The sequence below is a fragment of the Rhinatrema bivittatum genome, chromosome 16 (assembly GCF_901001135.1).
Source record: "Rhinatrema bivittatum chromosome 16, aRhiBiv1.1, whole genome shotgun sequence".
NCBI lineage: Eukaryota > Metazoa > Chordata > Amphibia > Gymnophiona > Rhinatrematidae > Rhinatrema > Rhinatrema bivittatum.
This window is the reverse complement of record NC_042630.1, coordinates 202,701-225,851: the sequence shown is the minus strand read 5'-3', so window position 1 is coordinate 225,851 and position 23,151 is coordinate 202,701. Positions and strand designations below refer to the sequence as shown.

The 23,151-nt window shown below is 44.5% G+C and overlaps 1 protein-coding gene across 1 annotated transcript in view; it reads left to right on the top strand.

The window, feature by feature from the left end:
* PLEKHG6 (pleckstrin homology and RhoGEF domain containing G6) overlaps positions 1-23,151 on the top strand; it is a 54,491-nt gene that overhangs the window by 2,245 nt on the left and 29,095 nt on the right. Inside the window, exons 2-6 of the mRNA XM_029580822.1 lie at positions 1,599-1,731; positions 11,944-12,316; positions 13,652-13,801; positions 15,183-15,344; positions 17,388-17,483. Of these exons, the coding sequence (XP_029436682.1) occupies positions 12,059-12,316; positions 13,652-13,801; positions 15,183-15,344; positions 17,388-17,483 (666 nt within the window). The 5' untranslated portion in view covers positions 1,599-1,731; positions 11,944-12,058. The remainder of the gene's footprint in view (positions 1-1,598; positions 1,732-11,943; positions 12,317-13,651; positions 13,802-15,182; positions 15,345-17,387; positions 17,484-23,151) is intronic.

The window sequence follows — 23,151 nt, the reverse complement described above, 5'->3', positions numbered from 1 at the left end:
TATTTTAAATTTTTTTTAAATTTTGGGGCCTCCAACTTAATATCGCTATGATATTAATTCAGAGGTTGTACAGAAAAGCACTAAAAACTGCTTTTCTGTACACTTCCCTGGTGCCGGCAGAAATTAACGCCAGCCTTTGGGTAGGCGTTAATTTTTTTAGGTAAAATGTGCGGCTTCACTGCACATTTTGCTCTCTGGATCACGTGGGAATAACTAATAGGGTCATCAACATGCATTTGCATGCTGCGGGCACTATTAGTTTCGGGGGGGGGGGGGGGGGGTTGGCCACGCATTTTCGACATGCTCTTACCTCTTACTGTATAAGGGGTAAAGCTAACATGTCGAAAACACGCAGCCAATCCCGGGCTAACAGTGCGCTCCTCTGTATCGGCCAGTGTGAAAGGATAAATCCAGGGGATCTCTAAGGAAGTTATGGGAATTATAATGCTAAATTAGTTGGGCAGATGAGCAGACTGGATGAGCCATAGGGTATTTTTCTGCCATCATGTTTCTCTGTTTCTTAATTGTCATAGTTAAAAAACAAGTGTACATGTTCCACGAGTAGAAGGCATGAGTGGTCACTGGATCTGCTTTTTCTGTGGGTAGAATTTTGCAGAAACACTATGCACAAAGATGAGAAAATGCAATTTACAAGCATATTCTTCCTCCCTGAGAATGCCCCATCTTAAGGTGGCTAAAATTATGGTGTATTGTAGTTGCCACACTAACACGCCGATTCAGTAAAGTCCATGGGAGAGCGGACGAACGCCAGCTCTCCCGGCTTGCGCACCAGCCCCTCGCCAGTGCGCGCGAGATGCAGTATTCAAATTAGGTGGTGCGGTAGAAACGGGGAAAAGGAGGCACTAGGGACACTAGCGCGTCCCTAGCACCTTCTTTTGACTCGAAGCGGCGGCTGTCAGCGGGTTTGACAGCCGATGCTCAATTTTGCCGGCATCGGTTCTCGAGCCCGCTGACAGCCACGGGCTCGGAAACCGGATGCCGGCAAAATTGAGCGTCCAGTTTTTGGCCTGACAGCCACTGGCCCAATTTAAATTTTTTTAATTTTTTTTTTTCTTTTTACAACCTTCGGGACCTCTGACTTAATATCACCATGATATTAAGTCGGAGGGTGCACAGAAAAGCAGTTTTTACTGCTTTTCTGTGCACTTTCCCGGTGCTGGAAGAAATTAGCGCCTACCTTTGGGTCGACGCTAATTTCTGAAAGTAAAATGTGCGCCTTGGCTGCACATTTTACTGTCTGTATCCTGTGCGCATACCTAATAGGGCCATCAACATGCATTTGCATGTTGAGGGCGCTATTAGGTGCCGCGGGTTGGACGCGCGTTTTCCTCCCCTTACTGAATAAGGGGTAATAGAAAACGCGCGTCCAAGAGCAGGCTAACAGTGCGCTCCGTTGGAGCGCACTGTACTGTATCGGCCTGATAGGGAGGGTACTTTTCAGACAAGTAATTTTGTCTTCATTACATACATATCACAGATGTGGGGGGAATTGGTTGCATTTTTGCACTGCTTCCCTAGGCTCAGGGATGTGCATGGAGATTCCTGAGCTTGTAACAGAAAGTTATTTGTATTTTCAGAGTTTGTATGGAAGCCATCATGTGTAAGGACAAGAAGTTAAATATGCAACATGAATCAAAATAATCCCTTCTTTGGGAGCTTACTACTGCTGATGTCTGACAACTCCCCTGAACCAAAAAGACATCTGTACAGGTACTTCACTCCTTCCCATCACTCTCTTTCCTCCCAATTCACAAGGTTAAAAATTTTCAGGAGGCATAAACAATTTTAAAATTACCATCCCTGAGACCCAAACAAAATGTATTACATGCATTAAAAAAGATAGAAGGAAAAGTAAATAACTGCCAGCACAATTTGATAGTAAGATGAAAGAGGCAATTAAAGCAAAAAATTGAAAGCAATCACAAAGAAGGAAAATAGGGAAGAGAATAAGCCCTGGAAAGTTAGATGTGAAAAAAAAATAATTAAGCATCTACAAATTTGAAAAGAAGCTTGCCATAGAGGTAAAAACATGTAGTACAATCTTTTTCTAATACATTTGAAGCAAAAAGCCTGTGAAGGAGTCAGTTGGGCTGATAGAAGACCAAGGGGTAAAAGGGGTGCTCAGGGAGAGAAGAAAATAATAGAAAAACTAAATTAATTCTTACACTATGAGGAGGCTGTCAGGGTCAAACCTACACCAGAGATATTTTTTGATGGTGATGACTGAGTGACTAAACAAAATCACTGTGAAACTGGAGGCTGTAATAAATCCAAATTGACAAAGTAAAGAATAACAAATCACCAGGACTGGATGGTATTCACCCCAGAATTCTGAAGGAACTCAAACATGAAATTGTAGATCTGTTCGTGGTGATTTGCAACCTAACATTTAAAACAGTTACAGTACCTGAAGACTGGAGGATGGCCAATGTGATGCCAATTTTTATAAAGGGATCCGAGATGATCCAGGAAAATATGGACTAATGAGCCTGTTGTCAGTGCTGAGCAAAATTGTAGAAGCTACTCCTAAAAACAAAATTACTGAACAAAATACACATGGCTTAATAGGGCCGAGTCGACATGGTTTTTGCATGGTCTTGCTGTACCAATTTACTGAATATTTCAATGGAGTAAATAAACATGTGGATAAAAGTAATCCAATTTATCCACTATATTTAGATTTTCAGAAAGTATTTGACAAAGTCCTTCATGAGAGACTCAGGAAATTGGAAGGTCATAGCATTGGAAGTAATGTCCTATTGTGGACTGGTAACTGGATAAAAGACTGGAAACAGTTTTCCAAATGGAGAAAGGTCAGTAATGGAGTCCCCCAGGAATCTATTCTAAAGAGCAATGGGGTCCCAGTACATTAAAAAATGATCTGGGAAAGGGAACAGTGAGTGAGAGGACCAGATTTGCAGATGACACTAAATTGTTTTGAGTCATTAAAAGAGCAACAATTTTTGAGGATCCGCAGAAGGATCTTTTGAGACTAGGAGACTGGACTTCTAAATGGCAGATGCAAAGTAATGCACATGGGAAAAAATAATCCCAACTACAGGTATACAGTGCTGGGAACCTGGCTGGTAATCATCACTCAGGAATAGGACATCAGAGGAAATCTTCAGCTGAGCTCAGTGTGTGGTGGCAGTCAAAAAGGGAAAGGAATAGAGAGTAAAACTGAGAATATCGTATAATGACTTCCTATAGATCCATACTGTGACTGCACCTTCTGTATTATGGGCACTTGTAGTTGCCCCATCTCAAAATAGACATAGAGCCTCATTTTCTAAAGTATCACAGGCCTGCGATACTTTAGAAAAATGCGGTAATGAGGGGCCGAAATGGGGGAGCGGTCCTGTGCTAGCCGGCAGCGATCGCACCTCTGCGGTGTGATCGCTGCCAGCATCGCACACAATAACTCCACCATAGAAGGTGTAGTTATTGGGCGTGAAATAGGCAGCGAAAAGGCCCTTACCTTTTAGCTGTCTGCGCCATCATCGCAGAGTCGGCGCCGGTGACGCCCCAACTCCTCCTCTTCCGGGGCGGACTCCGCCCCGATGTAGGTAGCGCAGGAATGCGATAGCCTTAGAAAATAAGGCCCATAGTCAACATAGATAAGGTACAGAGAAGAGCGACAAAAATGATAAAGTGGGTGGGAAAGCTGTTTTATGGAGAAAGGCGAAAAAGATGAGGGCTCTTTAGCTTTGAGGAGAGATGATTGAGATGAGAAAGGAATGACATTTATAAAATCCCATATGAGATGGAACAGGTAAATAGGGAACAATTATTTACCCTTTCAAACTATTCTAGGACTAGAGAGCTTTCTATGAAACAAGCAATTGGCATATTTATTTTTACATTTGTTTATCAAACCAGATACACATGTGCATCTACAGACACCATATAAGCTAAGTGTATCACATAATGTGATAAGCCACTGTAGGTAGGGAAGTGTCTCCTTCCAAGGGAGCTTTCTAGGTAGAAATTCACAATAGAAGCCGCCAATCACTGACATAGCTGCCCAGCTTCCCAAACCTGTCCTGTCACTCCTCTGACAGGAGCTCCACGATAAATCTACACACACCCTTTCCTGCTTCCCTCTCCTTCCCTTTCTCACACACTTTCTGTCTTTTGCTTTTACTCTTTCATCCACCTCTTTAGAAAACCAGACCAATCTCTTTTTCCTGTTACTTTTCATTTGATTTCCTAACAGAGGACAATTTTTAAAGCAGTCTAGCCACCTTAAAATTGATTAATTCACCTAAAAGTATGCACAGGATTTCATATCACATATACTTTTAACTGGACTGCAAGGATGCCTTCCTGGAGAAAAATAGCACATGTACGTGATAGTCTCAAAAGTACATGTGCTGTTTTACCCTCCTTAGCTGCCTGTACATAGTAGCCAGGCCTTTTCTCTGTGAAAACTTATCTAAGGAACACATGCTAAGACTGCTGATGGACTTTGCAACTACAGGCTGTTGTAAAATTGCCTCCATAAAGCTCTCTTTCCATCCACTTCACCTACCTCTTCCCACCCCACAAACACCTTGTCAAGGTACTATCCCAATAAACAAAGTCTCTACACTTGTCTTGGAGTGTTTTGTTTTTTTTTAAGAATCAACCTGTTTAACTAACTAACCTGGCTTGATCCCATGAGAAGGAAATTACCCCTCTGGGTCACTAAAGTTAGCCACCTAATTAACAAGACAGTTAAATGAATCTGTCTAAAAAAAAACAGGAGTCCCCAGAGGCATAATCTTTATTGTACAGAGAAATCACATTATAGGCACAATTTATAAAATATGCTTTAGACCTATGATTATATTCTGGGACATTACATACTATACAGTTTTATCTGCTATGATATTATTTAATTTATTTATTTATTTATTTTGGTGTTTTATATACCATTGTTCCAAACATAGATCACAACGGTTTACAAGATCCGTATACATATCCATGGTCAATGATCACATACTGTGGGTTAGCATTCACCTTCTAGTTCAACACTGCAATGTAAACATGTTCTCATTCAAAATCATAAGTATTTTAGGAAATTACACTAGTTACTGTATATTCTAGTTCTCTTATACAAAGGACTATTATTTCTGTTTAATGTGGCAAAGTGTACAGGGTGATACAATACAGACCTTCAGATACTTGAAAGGTTTTAATGATCCATGGTCGTCAACAATCCTTTTCCATTGGGAACAATTTAGTAGAACTAGGGGTCACAATTTGGTAGAACTAGGGGTCACAATTTGAAACTCCAGGGAGGACGACTCAGAACCACTCTCAGGAAATATTTCTTCACTGAGAAGGTGGTGGGTGCCTGGAATGCCCTTATGAAGGAGGTGGTGAAGACTAAAACTGTGAAAGATTTCAAAGGGGCATGGGATAAACACTGTGGATCCCTAAAGGTTAGAGGATGGAAATAAATAAAAAAGCTTAACCGGCATGGAGCAGCAGTTACTTCCCTTAAGAGAAACATGGTGGTACCCTGCATGGAGCAGCAGTTACTACCCTTAAGAGAAATATGGGGGCAACCGGCATGGAGCAGCAGTTACTATCCTTAAGAGAAGTATGGGGTTAACCTGCACGGAGCGACAGTTACTACCTTGAGAAGCTTGCTGGGCAGACTAAATGGACCATTTTGGTCTTTTTCTGCTGTCATTACTATGTTACTATATATAACAGGCAAACGTTTTATTCATTGCAATAATGTATCTCAAGAACTGATTGTTGAATTTCTTACTTGTAACTGTAAGCTTGTTACATAGAACAATGTGTTGGCAACATCAGGCTGTGCTTCTTCTAATTTTAGCAGCTGATTGGTTATAATGTATTTTTATAAAGCTATACTACGATTACATTAGGAAATTATCATTCTCATAGACTGCTCCCATTTATCATTTGTTTGTTACATCCGAGGCATACAACGCTGTCCCCAATAAGTCCCAGCCACAATCGCCATGGACCATCTCTTCCCCAGCTTTTCCTCCTAAATATATTTTTCCTAAGCATACTTTTCACTGCCTTAGGCTTTTAATTCATGCATTTGTCTTCCAATAAAGCTCCAGTAACCGCCTTCCCTCACCCCCTCCACCTTTCAACCTCCCTTTCCCAGTTGGCCCACTACCTCAATAATCTTGTTCTTACTAGTTTGTTACTTTGTTTTTTCCCCCTTGCTTAAGTTATCCAAGCTTATTTCCTCCTTGTTTCATTGTAAGACAATTATTTGTTACTGTCTATTTTATGGTTGAAATGTAAACCGTAGTGATAAGTAACTCTGTTATTTGAACTTCGGTATAGAAAAGTTATAAATAAATAAATAAAGTCACACATAGCAAGTCCCTGGAAGAAATATTGACCCAGGAATAAAATATAAGCACATACTGTATGTGGGTTATAAATTGATTTTTTTAAATCAGATTTTATTGAAGTATGTACAAAGTAATGCAGTATTGAAGACAAAGTCAAAATAGTAAATATGCCTAAATAAAAGGCTTATAGAGTGAGTACATTAATAAGTACGTTTATAAGAAGTGAGTAGACTCTCACACTATGTCGACGAATGACAAAATCCACTTTCTCCTTGTTGCGTTTGGTAGCGTTTGGCAGCGGTCCATGGCCTTACCCCACGTAAGGCCATGGACCGCTGCTTTTGCCTACAGCCCCAATGCTGAGGAAGACCCCCCTTAATCCGTGACACAGCTGACCGCTGCACTCCTGCAGGCCTGATGTGGCCTGCGGCAGGATGCTGCTGATGTCACTCTGCATCTTCCCTAGGTGTATGAACATCTGGCTGGGATTTAAAGGGCCCTCAGCAGGAGATTACCTGTGGCACCCAATTCTGACATCACTGCCAGCAATCCTTCAAAGGGCCTCGCTCTCAGCATCCCATGCCTCGACAATAGGTCGACTACCTCATTAGTAGAGTGAGTTCGCCCTGCTGTCTTCATTCCTAGTCTTCGTTTGGTAAGCTCTGGTCCTCAGTCCTATGTCTAGCTAGTCCTGTGGTCACTCTTTGCTTCTTCGGTGACTTCTCCACCTGTGCTGTTCCTCAGCTCCCCACCTGCCTAGCTGCCCTGTTTTCCCTTGGACAGATCTCTTGTTCTGACTTTGGCTTGTCTGATTACTACTCTGATTGAACTCTGCCTGCCTGAACATTGCCTGTCCTGACTGCTGTCTGCCTCTGTCTCTGAATACATTCAGCCTGCTCTGGACCCTGGCTTAGGACTCAACTACCAACCTTTACCTCTTCTTCAGAAGCCTAAGTCTTGCCAGCCTCAGCACACGAGGGCTCAACCTAAGGGGAACTTGGGCTACAATTGGGCCCTGCCACAGCCACCTCTGCCTGCTGATGGTGGGAACCTGTAGGAGCTCCTCCTTGCTGGTTGTACCAACTCCCCCTTGGTCCAAGGATCCACATCCGCAACAATCCTATAACAGAGTTACAATGGAAAACAGTTTATAACCCAAATAGTAGGTCCGGATAACATAGCATAGTCACATAGTATTGACAGCAGAAAAGGATGAAATGGTCCATCCACTCTGCCCAGTAAGTTTCTTATGGTAGGAACTGTTGGTTTGTGCAGGTTATCTCCATGAGTCTGTTAAGGTACAAAATTAGGGGGTCATTTATCAAAATGCGTTAAGGGCTTAACGCATTCGACAGGCCCTTACCACATGCGAAAACATCTTTGTCGCATGCGATAGCACCATATTGTATGGTGCGATGCAAATTTCAAAATAGAGGAGGAGTGGGCCGGGTTTGCCAGTCTGCGAAATGGTATCGCACGGACGTAATGCAAGCGGTAAGGTTTTTATCGCATTGTGTGATGTCTCTGTTTGATTCCACGCTCCTAGAACACTGGGGGGGGGGGAGGGAGAGAGAGAAAGAGAGACCATAGTGTCTCTATGATAGGTCCACGTAGTAACTTGAGGTGAGGTTTAGATATTAGTGTAGGGGGTTAAGGGCCACTCAATGTGAGACGTACGAACAGAACAGAACAGTGGTCTCTTGTGAAGATTTGCTGGCCTTCGGAGTGAGGAAACTCACTCCAAGATGAGATTTGGGCAATGTTCTCTCCACTAGGTGGAGAGAACATTGCCCAAATCTCATCTTGGAGTGAGTTTCCTCACTCCGAAGGCCAGCAAATCTTCACAAGAGACCACTGTTCTGTTTGTAAGTCTCACATTGAATGTCAAAGTGGCCCTTAACCCCCTACACTACTACCTAAACCTCACCTCGAGTTACTAGGTGGGCCTATCATAGGGATACAAATACCTATCTAGGGCGAGGCCACTATGCCTAGTCTCTCTCTCTCTCTCTCTCTCTCTCTCAATGCAAGAAATACAACAGGTCTGAAACTGTTATCACAATTTGTGCTAACTTAGCTCTTTGCATAGGTAATAAGCACAAATTGCAATAAACTGTATATTAGCATAAAACATACCCCTTTTGCTATCACATGAGATACTTATTGCATTTTGATAAATCCAGGCCTTAGATTGTGACCCCTCCGGGGACAGACAAATAACTACAGTACCTAAATGTAATCCACTTTGAAGTGCTGAAAAGTGGAATATAAATAAATCATTAAATAAAATACCCACCCACCCCTCACCCCCTGCCATCAAAGCAGAGAGCAATGTTACAACCATGTCAAAAGCATCAAGGCTAATTGTTTAAGGTAAGTAATCCCCCATGCTTTCTGTTAAGGGGACTAACTTCCACTCCATGCAGGTTATCCCCATGCACTCTTTTCTTAATTACAAGCCTATAAGGATCCATGGTGTTTATGCCATGCCCTTTTGAATTCATTTACTGTTTTTGTCCTCACCACCTCTTCTGGAAGGTCATTTCAAGCATCTACCACCCTCTCCATGAAAAAATATTTTCTTAAGTTGGTTCTCAGTCTTCCCGGGTTTCATTTCCTGACCCCTAGTTCTACTGTTTCCTTTCCAACAGAAACGTTCAAAATTCATACATCATTACAACCTTTCAGGTATCTGGAGGTCTGTATGCCCTCACTATGTCACAGGGGCCGACCGTCGGTACCTGTGACATAGTGAGGGCAAAGGCAATCAGCACCATTTTGAGAACTGGCATCGGATGGCTGGCATGCAGGAGGTCACTTCCGGACCCCCGCTGGACTTTTGGCAAGTCTTGTGGGGGTCAGGAGGCCCCCCCAAGCTGGCCAAAAGTACCTTGGGGTCCAACGGGGGTCCCGGAGTGACCTCCTGCACTCCAGCCGTCCGATGCCAGTACTCAAAATGGTGCCGATAGCCTTTGCCGATACTATGTCACAGGGGCTACCGGTGCCATTGGTCAGCCCCTGTCACATGGTAGGAGCAAAAGATGGCGACGATGGCCATGTGACAGGGGCTGACCAATGGCACCGGTAGCCCCTGTGACAAAGGCTATCGGTGCCATGATGAAACCGGCACCGAGGGTGTGAGTGCAGGGGTAAAAGTTCATTGCAGCACATAGACCAGCTGCGGTTGGAAATGAGCGCAGGAGGAAATTTTGAACGGAACCCTGCAGCGTTGTTACATCTAGGGGAAGGACTGTTGGCTGGCCCAGAAAAAGGGAAGGAAAGCCGACAAGAAGGATTGGTAAGAGCTATTTCTTCTTCTATAACTGAGATAAACCCTCAAAATGTGACTTTAGAATTAGTATGGAAGACTCTCACCTCCCTGGAATCCGCTATAGGGAACTTATCAAGGATAATGACGGACACACAACAGCGAGTTTGTCAAATCGAACCTTTAATAAAATCTCAGTCAAGCAAGATTCAAGTACTGGAAAAACAAGTAGCACAGATGCAAACCACACAAAACACCTTAATACAAGGAGAACTGATAAATTCCAGAAAAATTGAAAATTTAGAAAACAAACTGAGAGCTAAAAATTCAAGAGTTTTAAATTTTCCTCATATTGCTCTAATTTCTCCATTAGAGCAATTCAAGAAATATCTTCTGGAAATTTTGCAGCTTTCAAAAGGTTTAATGCCATCTATAACAAAAATATTTCATAAAAACAGAGAGAAAGGATGGACAATGTGATCAGCCTCCAAATTTAGGAATTGGAAATTTAACAGAATTTCTTGAACAACCCTCAGAAGAACAGATAGATTATTGTGGGACATTGTTAATAAGTTTTTCATTGGTCTCAGAAAGAGATATGATTCTGAAACTCTTTCTAAGAAATAGAGAAAAAAAGTATTTGGAATTCAAGCTATGGATGTTTCCAGACTTGACCAGAACGACCCAGCAGAGAAGGAAAATTTTCTTGGCAATGTGTCAGGAGGCCAGGGGTATAGGTGCGCAGATTACCATAAGATATCCCTGCAAATGTATTCTTAGATTAAATGATGTGAGATATATCTTTTTCGATCCATCTCAGTTAAGAATATTTCTAGATACGCATTCCTTGTGTAAACAAAGTTCTAACTAATGCCTGTTTTGGGATTTAAAGATAGTATTTCATTCCTGTGCCTCTCTTTTTTCATGGAAATTTTTTTTCCTTAATTACTCCCAATGTTATAAGGATTCTCCCCCCTTTTTCTTATAAAGGGATTATTTGGTTTTGGGAACTTATTTTATGCTTATTCCGTGTAATTTAAATGGATATACCTGTGGGAAATTTTATGTTCCTGTAATTTTCTTTGTATACCTTAATCCCAATCTCTTGATATGCGTCTTTTGCTATCATGTTTGTTTGAAAATGCAAAATTTAAAATTAAAAAAAAAAAAAAAAAAAAGTTAAAATCAATAACGCATTAAGAGGTAGATCTTTAAAAAGTACGCGTGCACGCGTACTTTTGTTCGCACAAACGGCGCAAACAAAAGTACGCCGGATTTTATAAGATATGCCCCCGGACACACCCCCTCCTGGCCCTTTTACGAAGCCCCGGAGCTTACGCACATCCCGGGGCTTTCTGCACGCCGGCGGCCTACGCAAAATAGGCATGCCGGCACGCGAGTGCCCTGCGCACGTAAATCCAGGAGGATTTACGCATGCAGGGCTTTTAAGATCTACCCCTAAGTGGAGTAATCAGGGGTTAAGATTGGGTTTGAAGACTGGACTTGAATAAGGCAAGATAGGGAACATGACGCACTGGCTCAAGAAGACTATGAGTGGGCAGTAGAGAAAGACACAGATAGGAGTAACTCGTCTGATGAGCAAAGGGCACGAGGAGGGGCGTAGGAAGAGAGGCACTTATAGGTGAAAAAGAGGAGCTTGAACTGTATGCAGGAACAGATATGCAGTGACTTCAGAAAAGGAGTTATATGGATGTAGAGAGTCTGGTGAAAAATAAGTCATGCAGCTCAATTTTGGATGGATTGACGTGAAGAGAGAGGGGACAGCTTGCAGTTGTCTAAGAGGGAGGTGACGAGGGAATGGATAAGGGTTCAGAAAGGAAAGGATGGATTGTGGTGTAGTTATAGAGACACATGATGGGTGTCCTTTAACCTTTTACCCCATCAGATGCTTTTGCAGGACTGACTTCTATTGCCATTGCTGTGAAAGCATTCTGTATTCTAATGATTTGGGGGATGTTTCTCCAAATCTCAAGTCTTGGCCTACCTGAATCCAGCAAAACCTCTTCCTTCCATTCTAGCTCCATCTTTTTTTCATCTCACTATTCCTCATCTTAATCTCTTCCTCCCTCTTTCTTTTGGTCTCCCTTTTCTGTTCATTGCCTCCTCTCTCTCTCTCATGAATGGGGAACATGACTTTTTCTGTGGACAGACAGCTTCTTCTGATCTCCTGTAGACACAGTAATAATCAGCTGGAGAATACCATCAAAACAGTCTTGCTGTCTGAGGCCTTCATGCAGAGGTGCAGCACTGAGGACAGGTATATTTCATTCAGAAAGATGTTACTCTTCTTATTTCTTCCACTAGATGTTGCGAGAATTATGTTCTGATTGGTCAACGTGGCTGCCCGCCTGTGACACCCCCACCCCCTATAGCCAAAGACCATTGACAAAGGATTGTGACTCATGATTGGACCAGAAGCATGTTTAACTCATCCAAATCTTGGAATGTACCACATGAGCTCATTAATGCTGCTGACCTTCATGGCGTGGAAGGAAGGGAACAGTCGTTGAGACAAAGAAGTAAGGAAGCCATGCACTTAGAGGGAAGCGACTGCCTCCCAGGAATGGTGGCATTGCACGTTGAAACATATGAAAGCAGTGACCCCAGCAGACCCCTGAGAGATCCCTGCAATCACTCAGTCAATGGGAGCTCCGTAAACAAAAGCATTCATCAAAAGGTAAACTAGGTGTGCATATTTTGGATGTGCTACTGTCATAAATATTCATAATGCAACCATCTTAAAAAAAGGGGAGAGTATAACAAACTTCTCACATTTCTGCTTGGATCAGAAATAGCTGAGCAACATCCAAGATGAAACTCTTAAAGTTACTTTGGGAACTTTAAATATCAATAGATTAGCAGATTTGAGGTGACTGATGGTCCAGACTATTAGTGACAGAGAGATATCACTCCTCGTGGACAAGTACTCCAGACCTCTCTTGCCTGAGAAAACAACATCACTATATTGCACAAATCCAGAAGATATTCAGACCCACTGTATGAATAGTGGCTTGCAATGCAGCTGAATATAAAACATTGATGCAAAGTGTCCATCTCTGCTGTGCATTAATGTGTACATGTAGTTTTCTTCCCTGCCCCTCAGAATTGCCTCTTTTTTACTGTAAAGGCATGTGCACTGCGGGACTCACTCAGGCAGATTCATCCTTTCTATGTGTGTAAACCCTGATTTTACCCGGGTAACAGTTTCTGATTAAGCCTTTGAAAATTGGCCCTCACTGCTCAAGGACATGGGGGCTTGTGCCCAGTCACACGGGCCGATACAGTAAAAACGCGGGAGAGCGGGTGAACGCCCGCTCTCCTGTGCACGCGATTCAGTATCTTAATTTATTTAAATTAGGCCCGGCGGTAAAAAGAGGTGCTAGGGACACTAGCGCGTCCCTAGCGCCTCTTTTTTGACAGGAGCAGGGGCTGTCAGAGGGTTTGACAGCCGACGCTCAATTTTGCCGGCGTCGGTTCTGGAGCCCGCTGACAGCCACGGGCTCAGAAACCGGACGCCGGCAAAATTGAGCATCCGGTTTTCGACCCGACAGCCGCGAGCCCATTTAAAAAAAAAAAATTTAATTTACTTTTTTAAACATTCGGGACCTCCAACTTAATATCGCCATGATATTAAGTCGGAGGGTGCACAGAAATGCAGTTTTTATTGCTTTTCTGTGCACTTTCCCGGTGCCCGGAGAAATTAGCGCCTACCTTTGGGTAAGCGCTAATTTCTGAAATCAAAATGTGCTGCTTGGCTGCACATTTTACTTACTGAATTGCACGGGAATACCTAATAGGGCCATCAACATACATTTGCATGTTGCGGGCGCTATTAGGTTCGGGGGGGTTGGACGCACGTTTTGGACCCCTTACTGAATAAGGGGTAAAGCTAGTGCGTCCAAAATGCGCATCCAAATGCCGGCTAACAGTGCTCTCCAACGGAGCGCACTGTACTGTATCGGCCCGAGAGAGATATTATAGAGGTTCGTTTATTGTTGCTTTTTAAACTTAGGTCCCACAAAAGAGGAGAAAACGTTTGCCAGATTATGTGACCTTCTCTAAGAGCTCAGCCAGAACATTTTCTCTGCCCTCCTTGGTATCCAGTGATGCAGAACTAGAGAAGAAAAGAGACAGCCTAGAGCGAGAGACCTCCAACAGCAAGGTGAGAAAAGTTTTCTGCAGTTACAGTTCCTGCAGTCCTGAGACCTCGTAGGGAGAACTTCCCCAGTCACAGAGAGATGACATCACTCCACCGAGACAGGGAGAGCTGCCCCAGTCACAGAGAGCTGACATCACGCCACCGAGACAGGGAGAGCTGCCCCAGTCACAGAGATGACATCACGCAACCGAGACAGGGAGAGCTGCCCCACTCACAGAGAGCTGACAACAAGCCACCGAGACAGGGAGAGATACCCCAGTCACAGAGATGACATCACGCAACCGAGACAGGGAGAGCTGCCCCAGTCACAGAGAGCTGACATCACGCCACCGAGACAGGGAGAGCTGCCTCAGTCACAGAGATGACATCACGCAACCGAGACAGGGAGAGCTGCCCCACTCACAGAGAGCTGACAACAAGCCACCGAGACAGGGAGAGATGCCCCAGTCACAGAGAGATGACATCACGCCACCGAGACAGGGAGAGCTGCCCCAGTCACAGAGATGACATCATGCAACCGAGACAAGGAGAGCTGCCCCAGTCACAGAGAGATGGCATCACGCAACCGAGACAGGGAGAGCTGCCCCAGTCACAGAGATGACATCATGCAACCGAGTCAGGGAGAGCTGCCCCAGTCACAGAGAGATGGCATCACGCAACCGAGACAGGGAGAGCTGCCCCAGTCACAGAGATGACATCACGCAACCGAGTCAGGGAGAGCTGCCCCAGTCACAGAGAGATAACATCATGCAACCGAGACAGGGAGAGCTGCCCCAGTCACAGAGATGACATCATGCAACCGAGTCAGGGAGAGCTGTCCCAGTCACAGAGAGATGGCATCACGCAACCGAGTCAGGGAGAGCTGCCCCAGTCACAGAGATGACATCATTCCACCGAGACAGGGAAAGCTGCCCCAGTCACAGAGATGACATCATTCCACCGAGACAGGGAAAGCTGCCCCAGTCACAGAGAAATGACATCACTCCACCGAGACAGGGAGAGCTGCCCCAGTCACAGAAAGATGACATCACTCCACCGAGACAGGGAGAGCTGCCCCAGTCACAGAGAGATGACATCACTCCACTGAGACAGGGAGAGCTGCCCCAGCCACAGAGAGATGACATCATCCTACTCAGGGAGAACTGCCCCAGTCACAGAGAGATGACATCACTCCACTGAGACAGGGAGAGCTGCCCCAGTCACAGAGAGATGACATCACTCCACCGAGACAGGGAGAGCTGCCCCAGCCACAGAGAGATGACATCATCCTACTCAGGGAGAACTGCCCCAGTCACAGAGAAATGACAACACTTTGTACATCTCGCCTGATGGAGGGGCAGAATGGATCTCTTTGTACACTCATATTTTCTTTTTTGGGCAACAGTCTGGCAAAGTAGAGGAACTGAGGAAGAAGCTTGCCTTTTATAGTATGTTTGGACTGCCCCGGCTTTCCCGTGACATGAGAATGTTCTGGGAAATTCGTGAGGGGAATGAAACCAGCATCCGTCTGGAGAATTCTTGGAGGGACATTATCCAAGGACACGAGGTGAGAAATAGTGGTACATACTTATAGATGCACACAAGAATGCACAGAAGAAAGCACCCCAAATTCATAAAAGTGGGAGGCTGTAGGATTTATTTTTTTTATGAAACCATATCTGAGAGATTTCACTTTACATCTATTAAACAAAACACACACAGTTTTTATGCTTTTAAGGGTATCTGCTAAAAGAATATGAAAAAAAATTTTTTTAAATGTGTCAAAGGGAAAAAATGGATTCTTTTGTATAGAGATGAAAATGTTTCCTTGGCTAATAATTTGAGCAGCTTCCTAAGTTTACAAGGTATTTTTCTAGGACTGTCAGCAGGTGTGAAAACTTTGGCGATAAGAGTGTCTTTGCCTCTTAGCACACTCCCTACCAACAGGACAAAGGAAAAACTTCATGGCATATTTCCTCTAGATCTTGTGTTCTGTGTCGTAAAAGGTCCAAAGATGTCAAAATATTTGCATAATCCACCCTTGGTGCAAAACAAAAATATGTCAAGAAAGACTGCTTGTAGTATCACTTGTGTCCCTGAATCTCATTATGTCTAGACCTGAAATTCATGTTGCTACTTGACTTGTTTTTCTGGCTCTGTTTTCTCTACAACACAGAGACACCCACACATGTAAGGATATGTGCACACACACATACACACAGGACATTTTTCTAATAACATAAGATATACCATACTGGGTCAAACCAAAGGTCCATCAAGCCCAGTATCCTGTCTCCAACAGTGGCCAATCCAAGTCACAAGTACCTGGCAAGTACCCAAACATTAAATAGATCCCATGCTACTAAAGATGGCAACAAGCAGTGGCTATTCCCTATTAATTAATTAATAGCAGTTTATGGAATCCTCCAGGAACCTATCCAAATCTTTTTTAAACCCAGCTACACTAACTGCCTTAACCACATCCTCTGGCAACAAATTCCAGAGTTTAATTGAGTGAAGAAGAATTTTCTCTGATTTGTTTTAAATGTGCTACTTGCTAACTTCATGGAATGCCCCCTATTTATTTATTTATTTATTTATTTATTTTTCTATACCGACATTCGATTTGACATATCACATCGGTTTACATATAACAAGATGTCTAAGGCGAGCCTTTTATGACATAATACAGTATAACCGCTTGAGTAACTGGTTGCGTACATATAACTTTTACAACAAGATAGTAATACAAGATAGTAATACAATATAACGTGCTTAATAGCATAACTTTTTACAGAATATATTAAAAGATAAATTAACTATGTACAGTGCTTGTATTATCTGAAAGAGTAAATAACTCTTTCATATTTACCCGTTCAAATCCTTTCATGATTTGTAGACCCCTATCATATCCCTCCTCAGCCGTCTCTTTAGCCTTTCCTCATAGGGGAGCCTTTTATCATTAGGGTAGCCCTTCTCTGTACTTTCTCTAGTGCAACCAGGGCCGGTGCGTCCTATTAGGCGAACTAGGAGGTCGCCTAGAACGCAAACCATTTACTGATAAATTCTCAGCTGAAAATTCCTCCTATCAGTCACAAAAAGTCTACAGACTGTTTCACACTTTGGACTGAAGGAAAACACATGAGGCATTTTGAAATCCCCAGGCACAATTGCACCTGCTTCAAAACAGGTGCAGAGTCTGCCAGCTCTGAACAAAGTTCAGAGACCTGCAAGCTGCCTCCTTAGGCCACTACACTACTCACACAGCCATGGGAGGAGAGGTTTTCTGAGCAACTGAAAATGTCCCCTTCCCTCCAGCAGCTAATTCTGGTCATCAGGTTTCAGAAGGCAGCTGCGTTTATTCATGAGGAACAAGGAGCATTCGTGGGGAGGATCAGAGCTTTCCTCTATGCATTTAACCCAGATAAAAGTTTGTATTTGCTGTTCAGATTTTGAAAGAGAAGCCATGCAGTTAGTTTGCCTTTGGAAATGAGTTTGAAGGTCCATGGATACAAGAGTAGCTGCTCACCTTCCAACTTCCGCCAAACTGTGCATCCATATCTGCATCTGACCTAATCTTTCTTTTCCCCCTTCTTTCTGCTCCCTGCAGACTATGAGCAGGAAGTGCTCTCACCAGCAGGAGGCGATCTGGGAATTGCTGTATACAGAGCTGTCATATATGAAGAGGCTCCGGGTAATCACGGATGTGAGTGACTTACTGTTTTGCATTGCCAGATAAAGTTCACTCTTCGCTCTCAAGCTAATGTCATTTATTTATTCATTATAAAAATGTATAGCCCGCATGCTCCATCGGGTAACAAAATCATATTTTCAATAATCAGACAAAGAGTCAAACTATAAGCTGTAGCATCAAATAAAACCAAAGACAAATGCAAATACAAAGGATTGGATTAGTTAAGCATTAATAAGTGCTCCATTGGAGGAAAACAGGAATTCCAAGTTCCCTGTATGTACCCAGATCAGTCCAGACTCCTGCGTTTATTCCTCCCTGCCAGCAGATGGAGACAGAGAAAGTTTTACTGACATTGCCTCATAAACCCCAGTGCCACCTGCAGTTCCTCAGTATTTCTCTGTCTCCAGCAAGATGGCAGAGGCTGTGAAACTTGCAGTTCTCCAGTTTTTGGATGATTTTTTTCTTTTAAGCCTTCCTCCGGGGGTTTTTAGTTTTTGTTTCTGGAAGGAATCCTTTTGGGTCCTACCCCGTCCGGTTGAGGCGGATGGGCAGGTGGTTGTTACCCTTCTTCTGTGTGCCCATGGGGTGTAAATCTGGTTGTCAAGATCCCTCCCCTTCACAAGGCCCAGGCGGCTGCAGGCTCCACAGGGGTTTTTTGGTCCCCTATTCCTGAGATGTGCCTTGTTTCTTTTAGGCTTTTTCTCTCAGGGAGATAAAGTTTTTGTTAAAAAAAAAAAAAAGAAGAAAGGCAAGTCATTTGCTGCAGTCAGGCTCGGCAGTGCTGTGTGGGTGACTTTCCCTTTTCCTTGGCGGTAAGAGGGCCTGTAATTGAGGAGGCCAGTGCAATTCTTGGGGGGGTGTAATTTTGTTATTTAGTGGGTCTCCTCATGTCGGCAGTTCCCCCCGCTGTTATGGTCCGCAGTGCTGCTGGCTGCATGTGTGGCTCAACTCGTTCATGGCTAGGTAGGGGTGGGCTATGTACGGATTGCATCGGAGGCAGGGAGGGCTCTTCTGGCAGCCCTCCCCCCATGAAGCAGGTCAGGCGACTCAGGGCTGGGTATGTGCTGGGGCTCGGGCAATGCGTCTCTCCTGGCTAGCGTGGGAACAGCGGCCATATTGCATTTTTCAGCGCCTTTTCCCATGCCATTGGAGGGGGGTGGGGGAGGGTCCGCCGAGGATGTCCCCAGCCCGATCTGACTTTGGAAACAATCAGGGGGATCTGGAGGGAGAAGAAAGCCCATTTCGGCTGGCTCCTGTAGCAGGCCCTGAGGAGGCTGGTGCAATTCGGTCTTTCTCCCCTGAATTTGTTTTATTGCTACATGATGCCTTTTTGGCATGGCAGTAGTCTTCCTATGGAGTCTCTCTTCCTCAGCCCCCTTCTAGCCCAGCCTGTGGGGAGGTTGGGATCAGGTTCAGGTCAGGCAGGCAAAGAGTTTCCTCTGTTCAGAGGCTGCTCAGCCCTTGTTCGGGGGGGCCACTCGGGGAGAGATGAGCCCAAGGAGGCCGACGATCCTCCTATTGTGACAGGAGACGAGCCTGATCAAGGGGCACTGGCGGGTCTGGCTCATCTGGCAGCTGAGGATGCGGTCCAGGGAGATGACCTGGTGGGGTCTGCTCCCGGGGCAGATGACCCGAAGTTGGTACACCTCTTTCAGAGGGAGAAGCTGGATGTTTTGCTTCCTTTGGCTTTTCAAGTGTTAGGAGTCAAGATGCCCCAAAATGACCTGGATTTAGAAGGAGCAGATCTGGTCCTGGATGGGTTGAGAGGTCCCCAACATCCTTTCCATACCACAAGTCCATTAGGAGGATTGTAGAGGCTGAATGGGGGACACCGGATTCTGTCCCCTTCCGGAGCAGGACTTGGCGTCTTGTGCGCTCCCTAAGGTAGATGCTGTGGTGTCTGCAGTTATTAAGAGGATGACTATTCCCATGGTAGGTTCTGTGGTGTTAAAAGACATGCAGGATCACAAGTTAGAGGTTCACCTCAAGTGGATTTTTGAAGTCTTGGCCCTAGGTTTGTGTGCAGGAATTTTTGCTAGCTTCATGCAGCATGCGTGCTTCCATTGGATGCAACAGATGCAGGAACACCTTCCAAAGTTGGGGGAACCCGTGGACAGGCAGAGCGCATCGAGGCTGCTGTGGTTTACAGGGTGGATGCTTTTTATGATTTGGTCCGCACATCCTCTAGGAGTATGGCCTCTGTTGTGGCGGCTAGGAGGTTGCTCTGTTTGTTTAATTGGGCAGCGGACATCTCCTCCAAGGTTCAGTTGGGTTCTCTACCCTTTAAGAGTCACCTTTTGTTTGGGGACGATCTCAAACACCTAATTCAGTCTCTCAGTGATAATAAGTCTCTCCATTTGCCCGAGGATAAGCCAAAGCAAAAAGGGTTTTTCACTCCGATAGGAGATCGAGGCCGCATGGACCATGCCAGGTTTTCAGAGGCAGTTTTCACTTCGAGGGCAATTCTAGGGACAGTCCTTTCGGAGTGCTCAGAGGCCATTCCATGGAGCCACTGGGGGGTCTTCGGCCGGACGTAAATCAGCCCAATGAGGTGAGGCCAGCCCACTCCATCGTTCCTATTATCAGAAGTCGCTTGACTCCATTTTTTTAATTAATTTTTTTATTTATTTATTTGCTTTTATATACCATCATTCGATCGAGATATCACATCGGTTTACATAAAACTGAACGAATAAGGCAAGATCTGCTTATTTTACATTGTAACGTGGTAACTTGTATAAGATCTAAAGAGATGCATATAGATTGTAACGTTTATAGTATATTAATATAATAACATTTTACATAGTAATGAGGTAACTTGTAAATTATAACATTTTACATTGTAATGAGGTAACTTGTATAAGAGATAGAGAGAAACATTTATATTATAATATAACAGCATTGCTTGGGAAGATAAGTTTTAGATGAGGATTTAGATGGAGTCTTAGGGATATTAGCTGGGGGGTGGAGTGTTAGGGGAAGCTTATGATAAGAGGGTAGGGTAGGGAGGGTGGATGGGGGAAGAGGGGGGAGGGGGAAAATATATAGAAACATAGAAATGACGGCAGAAAAAGACCAAACGGTCCATCCAGTCTGCCCAGCAAGCTTTCACACTTTTTTTTCTCATACTTATCTGTTACTCTTGGCCCTTATTAATAACTTTTTGGTTCTAGTTACCCTCCACCCCCGCCATTGATGTACAGAGCAGTGCTGGAGCTGCATCTAAGTGAAGTATCTAGCTTAATTGGTTAGGGGTAGTAACCGCTGCAATAAGCAAGCTACTCCCACGCTTATTTGTTTACCCAGCCTGTGCCATTCAGTCCTTGTTGGTTGTTATCTGAATATAAATCCTATTTTCCTCTTCCCCCCCTGCTGTTGAAGCAGAGAGCTATGCTGAATATGCATTGAAAGTGAAGTATCAGGCTTATTTGGTTTGGGGTAGTAACCGCCGCAACAAGCAAGCTACTTCCCGTTTTTTTGTGAATGCAAATCCTTTTTACCACATTTCCTCTTGCCGTTGAAGCATAGAGCAATGTTGGAGTCACATTAACCATGTGTATGTTTATTCAATAAGGGTATTAATCTCCAGGTAGAAGCTGTCATTCCCCCAAGCTACCCCATGCCTCTTCTCTTCATTCACCTCCTCTAGACTTTATGGATCCTCAGTATTTTCCCACGCCCCTTTGAAGTCCTTCACAGGGTTTTTTGGTCTTCACCACTTCCTCTGGAAGGGCATTCCAGACATCCACCACCCTCTCCGTGAAGAAATACTTCCTGACATTGGTTCTGAGTCTTCCTCCCTGAGTTTCAAATTGTGACCCCTGGTTCTGCTGATTTTTTTTCCAATGGAAAAGGTTTGTCATTGTCTTTAGATCATTAAAATCTTTCAAGTATCTGAAAGTCAGTATCATATCACCTCTGCTCCTCCTTTCCTCCAGGGTGTACATATTTAGATTCTTCAATCTCTCCTCATAAGTCATCTGATGAAGACCCTCCACCTTTTTGGTCGCCCTTCTCTGGACCGCCTCCATCCTGTCTCTGTCCCTTCAGAGATATGGTCTCCAGAACTGAGCACAATACTCCAGGTGAGGCCTCACCAAGGACCTGTACAAGGGGATAATCACTTCCCTTTTCTTACTCAAGTGGGCCAGGATTACGCAGGACCAGTGGGTTCTCAGTGTGGTGAGAGACGGCTATGCTTTAGAATTTGTTCAGCCCGGTCACGAATTGTTTCTAATTTTCCCCTGCAGTCCTGTCAGTGAGCAGTTGGCAGTACGGAAGACCCTGAATTGTCTTCAGTGATTGGGGGCTGTATTTCCAGTTCCCCCTGCAGAACTTCACAAGGGACACTACTCCATCTATTTTGTTGTCTCAAAGAAGGAGGGCTTGTTACGCCCGATTCTCGATTTGAAGAAGGTGAATGCAGCTCTCAAGGTGCCACGCTTTTGAATGAAGACCTTGTAGTCTGAAATAGTTGCGGTTTGCAAGGGGGAGTTTCTGGCTTCCCTGGATCTCATGGAGGCCTATCTACACATTCCCATCCATCCAGAATTGCAGGGTTTTCTTTACTTCATGGTCCTGTGTCAACATTTTCAGCTTCAAGCTCTTCCTTTTGGACTGGCCACGGCCCCATGCACCTTCACTAGGTGATAGTGGTAGTAGCTGTGTTGCTCCAGAAGGAAGGGGTCCTGGTGCACCCAAATTTGGACGACTGGCTTATCAGGGTGAAGTCAGAGGCTCTCTGTCACCAATCAGTTCACAAAGTTCTCCAGCTTCTTCAAGCAATCGGTTGGGAGGTAAACTTAGCAAAGTGTCATTTAATGCTGACTCAGTCTTTGGAATACCTGGGCACTCGGTTCAACACTCTGCTCGGCAAAGTGTATCTTTCAGAGGAGAGAGTTCTAACTCTGCAGAGTTGAGTTTGTCAGTTGTTACACTTGCGGATACCCAGGGTCTGGGATTATCTGCAGGTTCTGGGCTTGATGGCTTCAACTCTGGAGTTTGTTCCATGGGCGTTTTTTCATATGAGGCCTTACAAGTGGTGCTTTTGGCCCATTGGAAGCCAGTCTCAGAGAAATTCCACCTACCGTTGCCTCTCAAGAGTGCAGTCAGAGAGAATCTGTCTTGGTGGCTTCAGACTTCCAATTTTGTTTGTGGAGTGGTCCTTGAGATTCCAGATTGGATAATAGTTATTACAGATGCCAGTCTGTCTGGATTGGGAGCGGTGTGTCTCAATTGCTCAGTCCAGGATACTTGGTTTGCACAAGAATCTGCATGGTCTATAAACCAGTTGGAGATCAGGACGGTCCATCTAGCCTTCAAAAGTTCTTAACATTGGTGAGGAGTCGATCGGAGAGAATTCCTTCGGACAATGCCATGACAGTAGCCTATATCAATTGGCAGGGCGGAACAGAGAGCCAGGCAGTAGCGCGGAAAGTTCACAAATTAATTCGGTGGGCAGAGAGACACCTGGAATGCATAGCGGAGTCCCACATAGCCGGGGTCAAAAACGTTCAAGTGGATTTCTTGAGTTGGACTCAGTTAGACCCAGGCCAGTGGGAGTTGTCAGAGGCTGCGATGAACCTCATCCGGGATCGGTGGGGTTCCCCTCACATGGATTTGATGGCAATTCGTCACAATGCAAAGGCATTTTGATTCTTCAGTCAAATGCACCAGCATG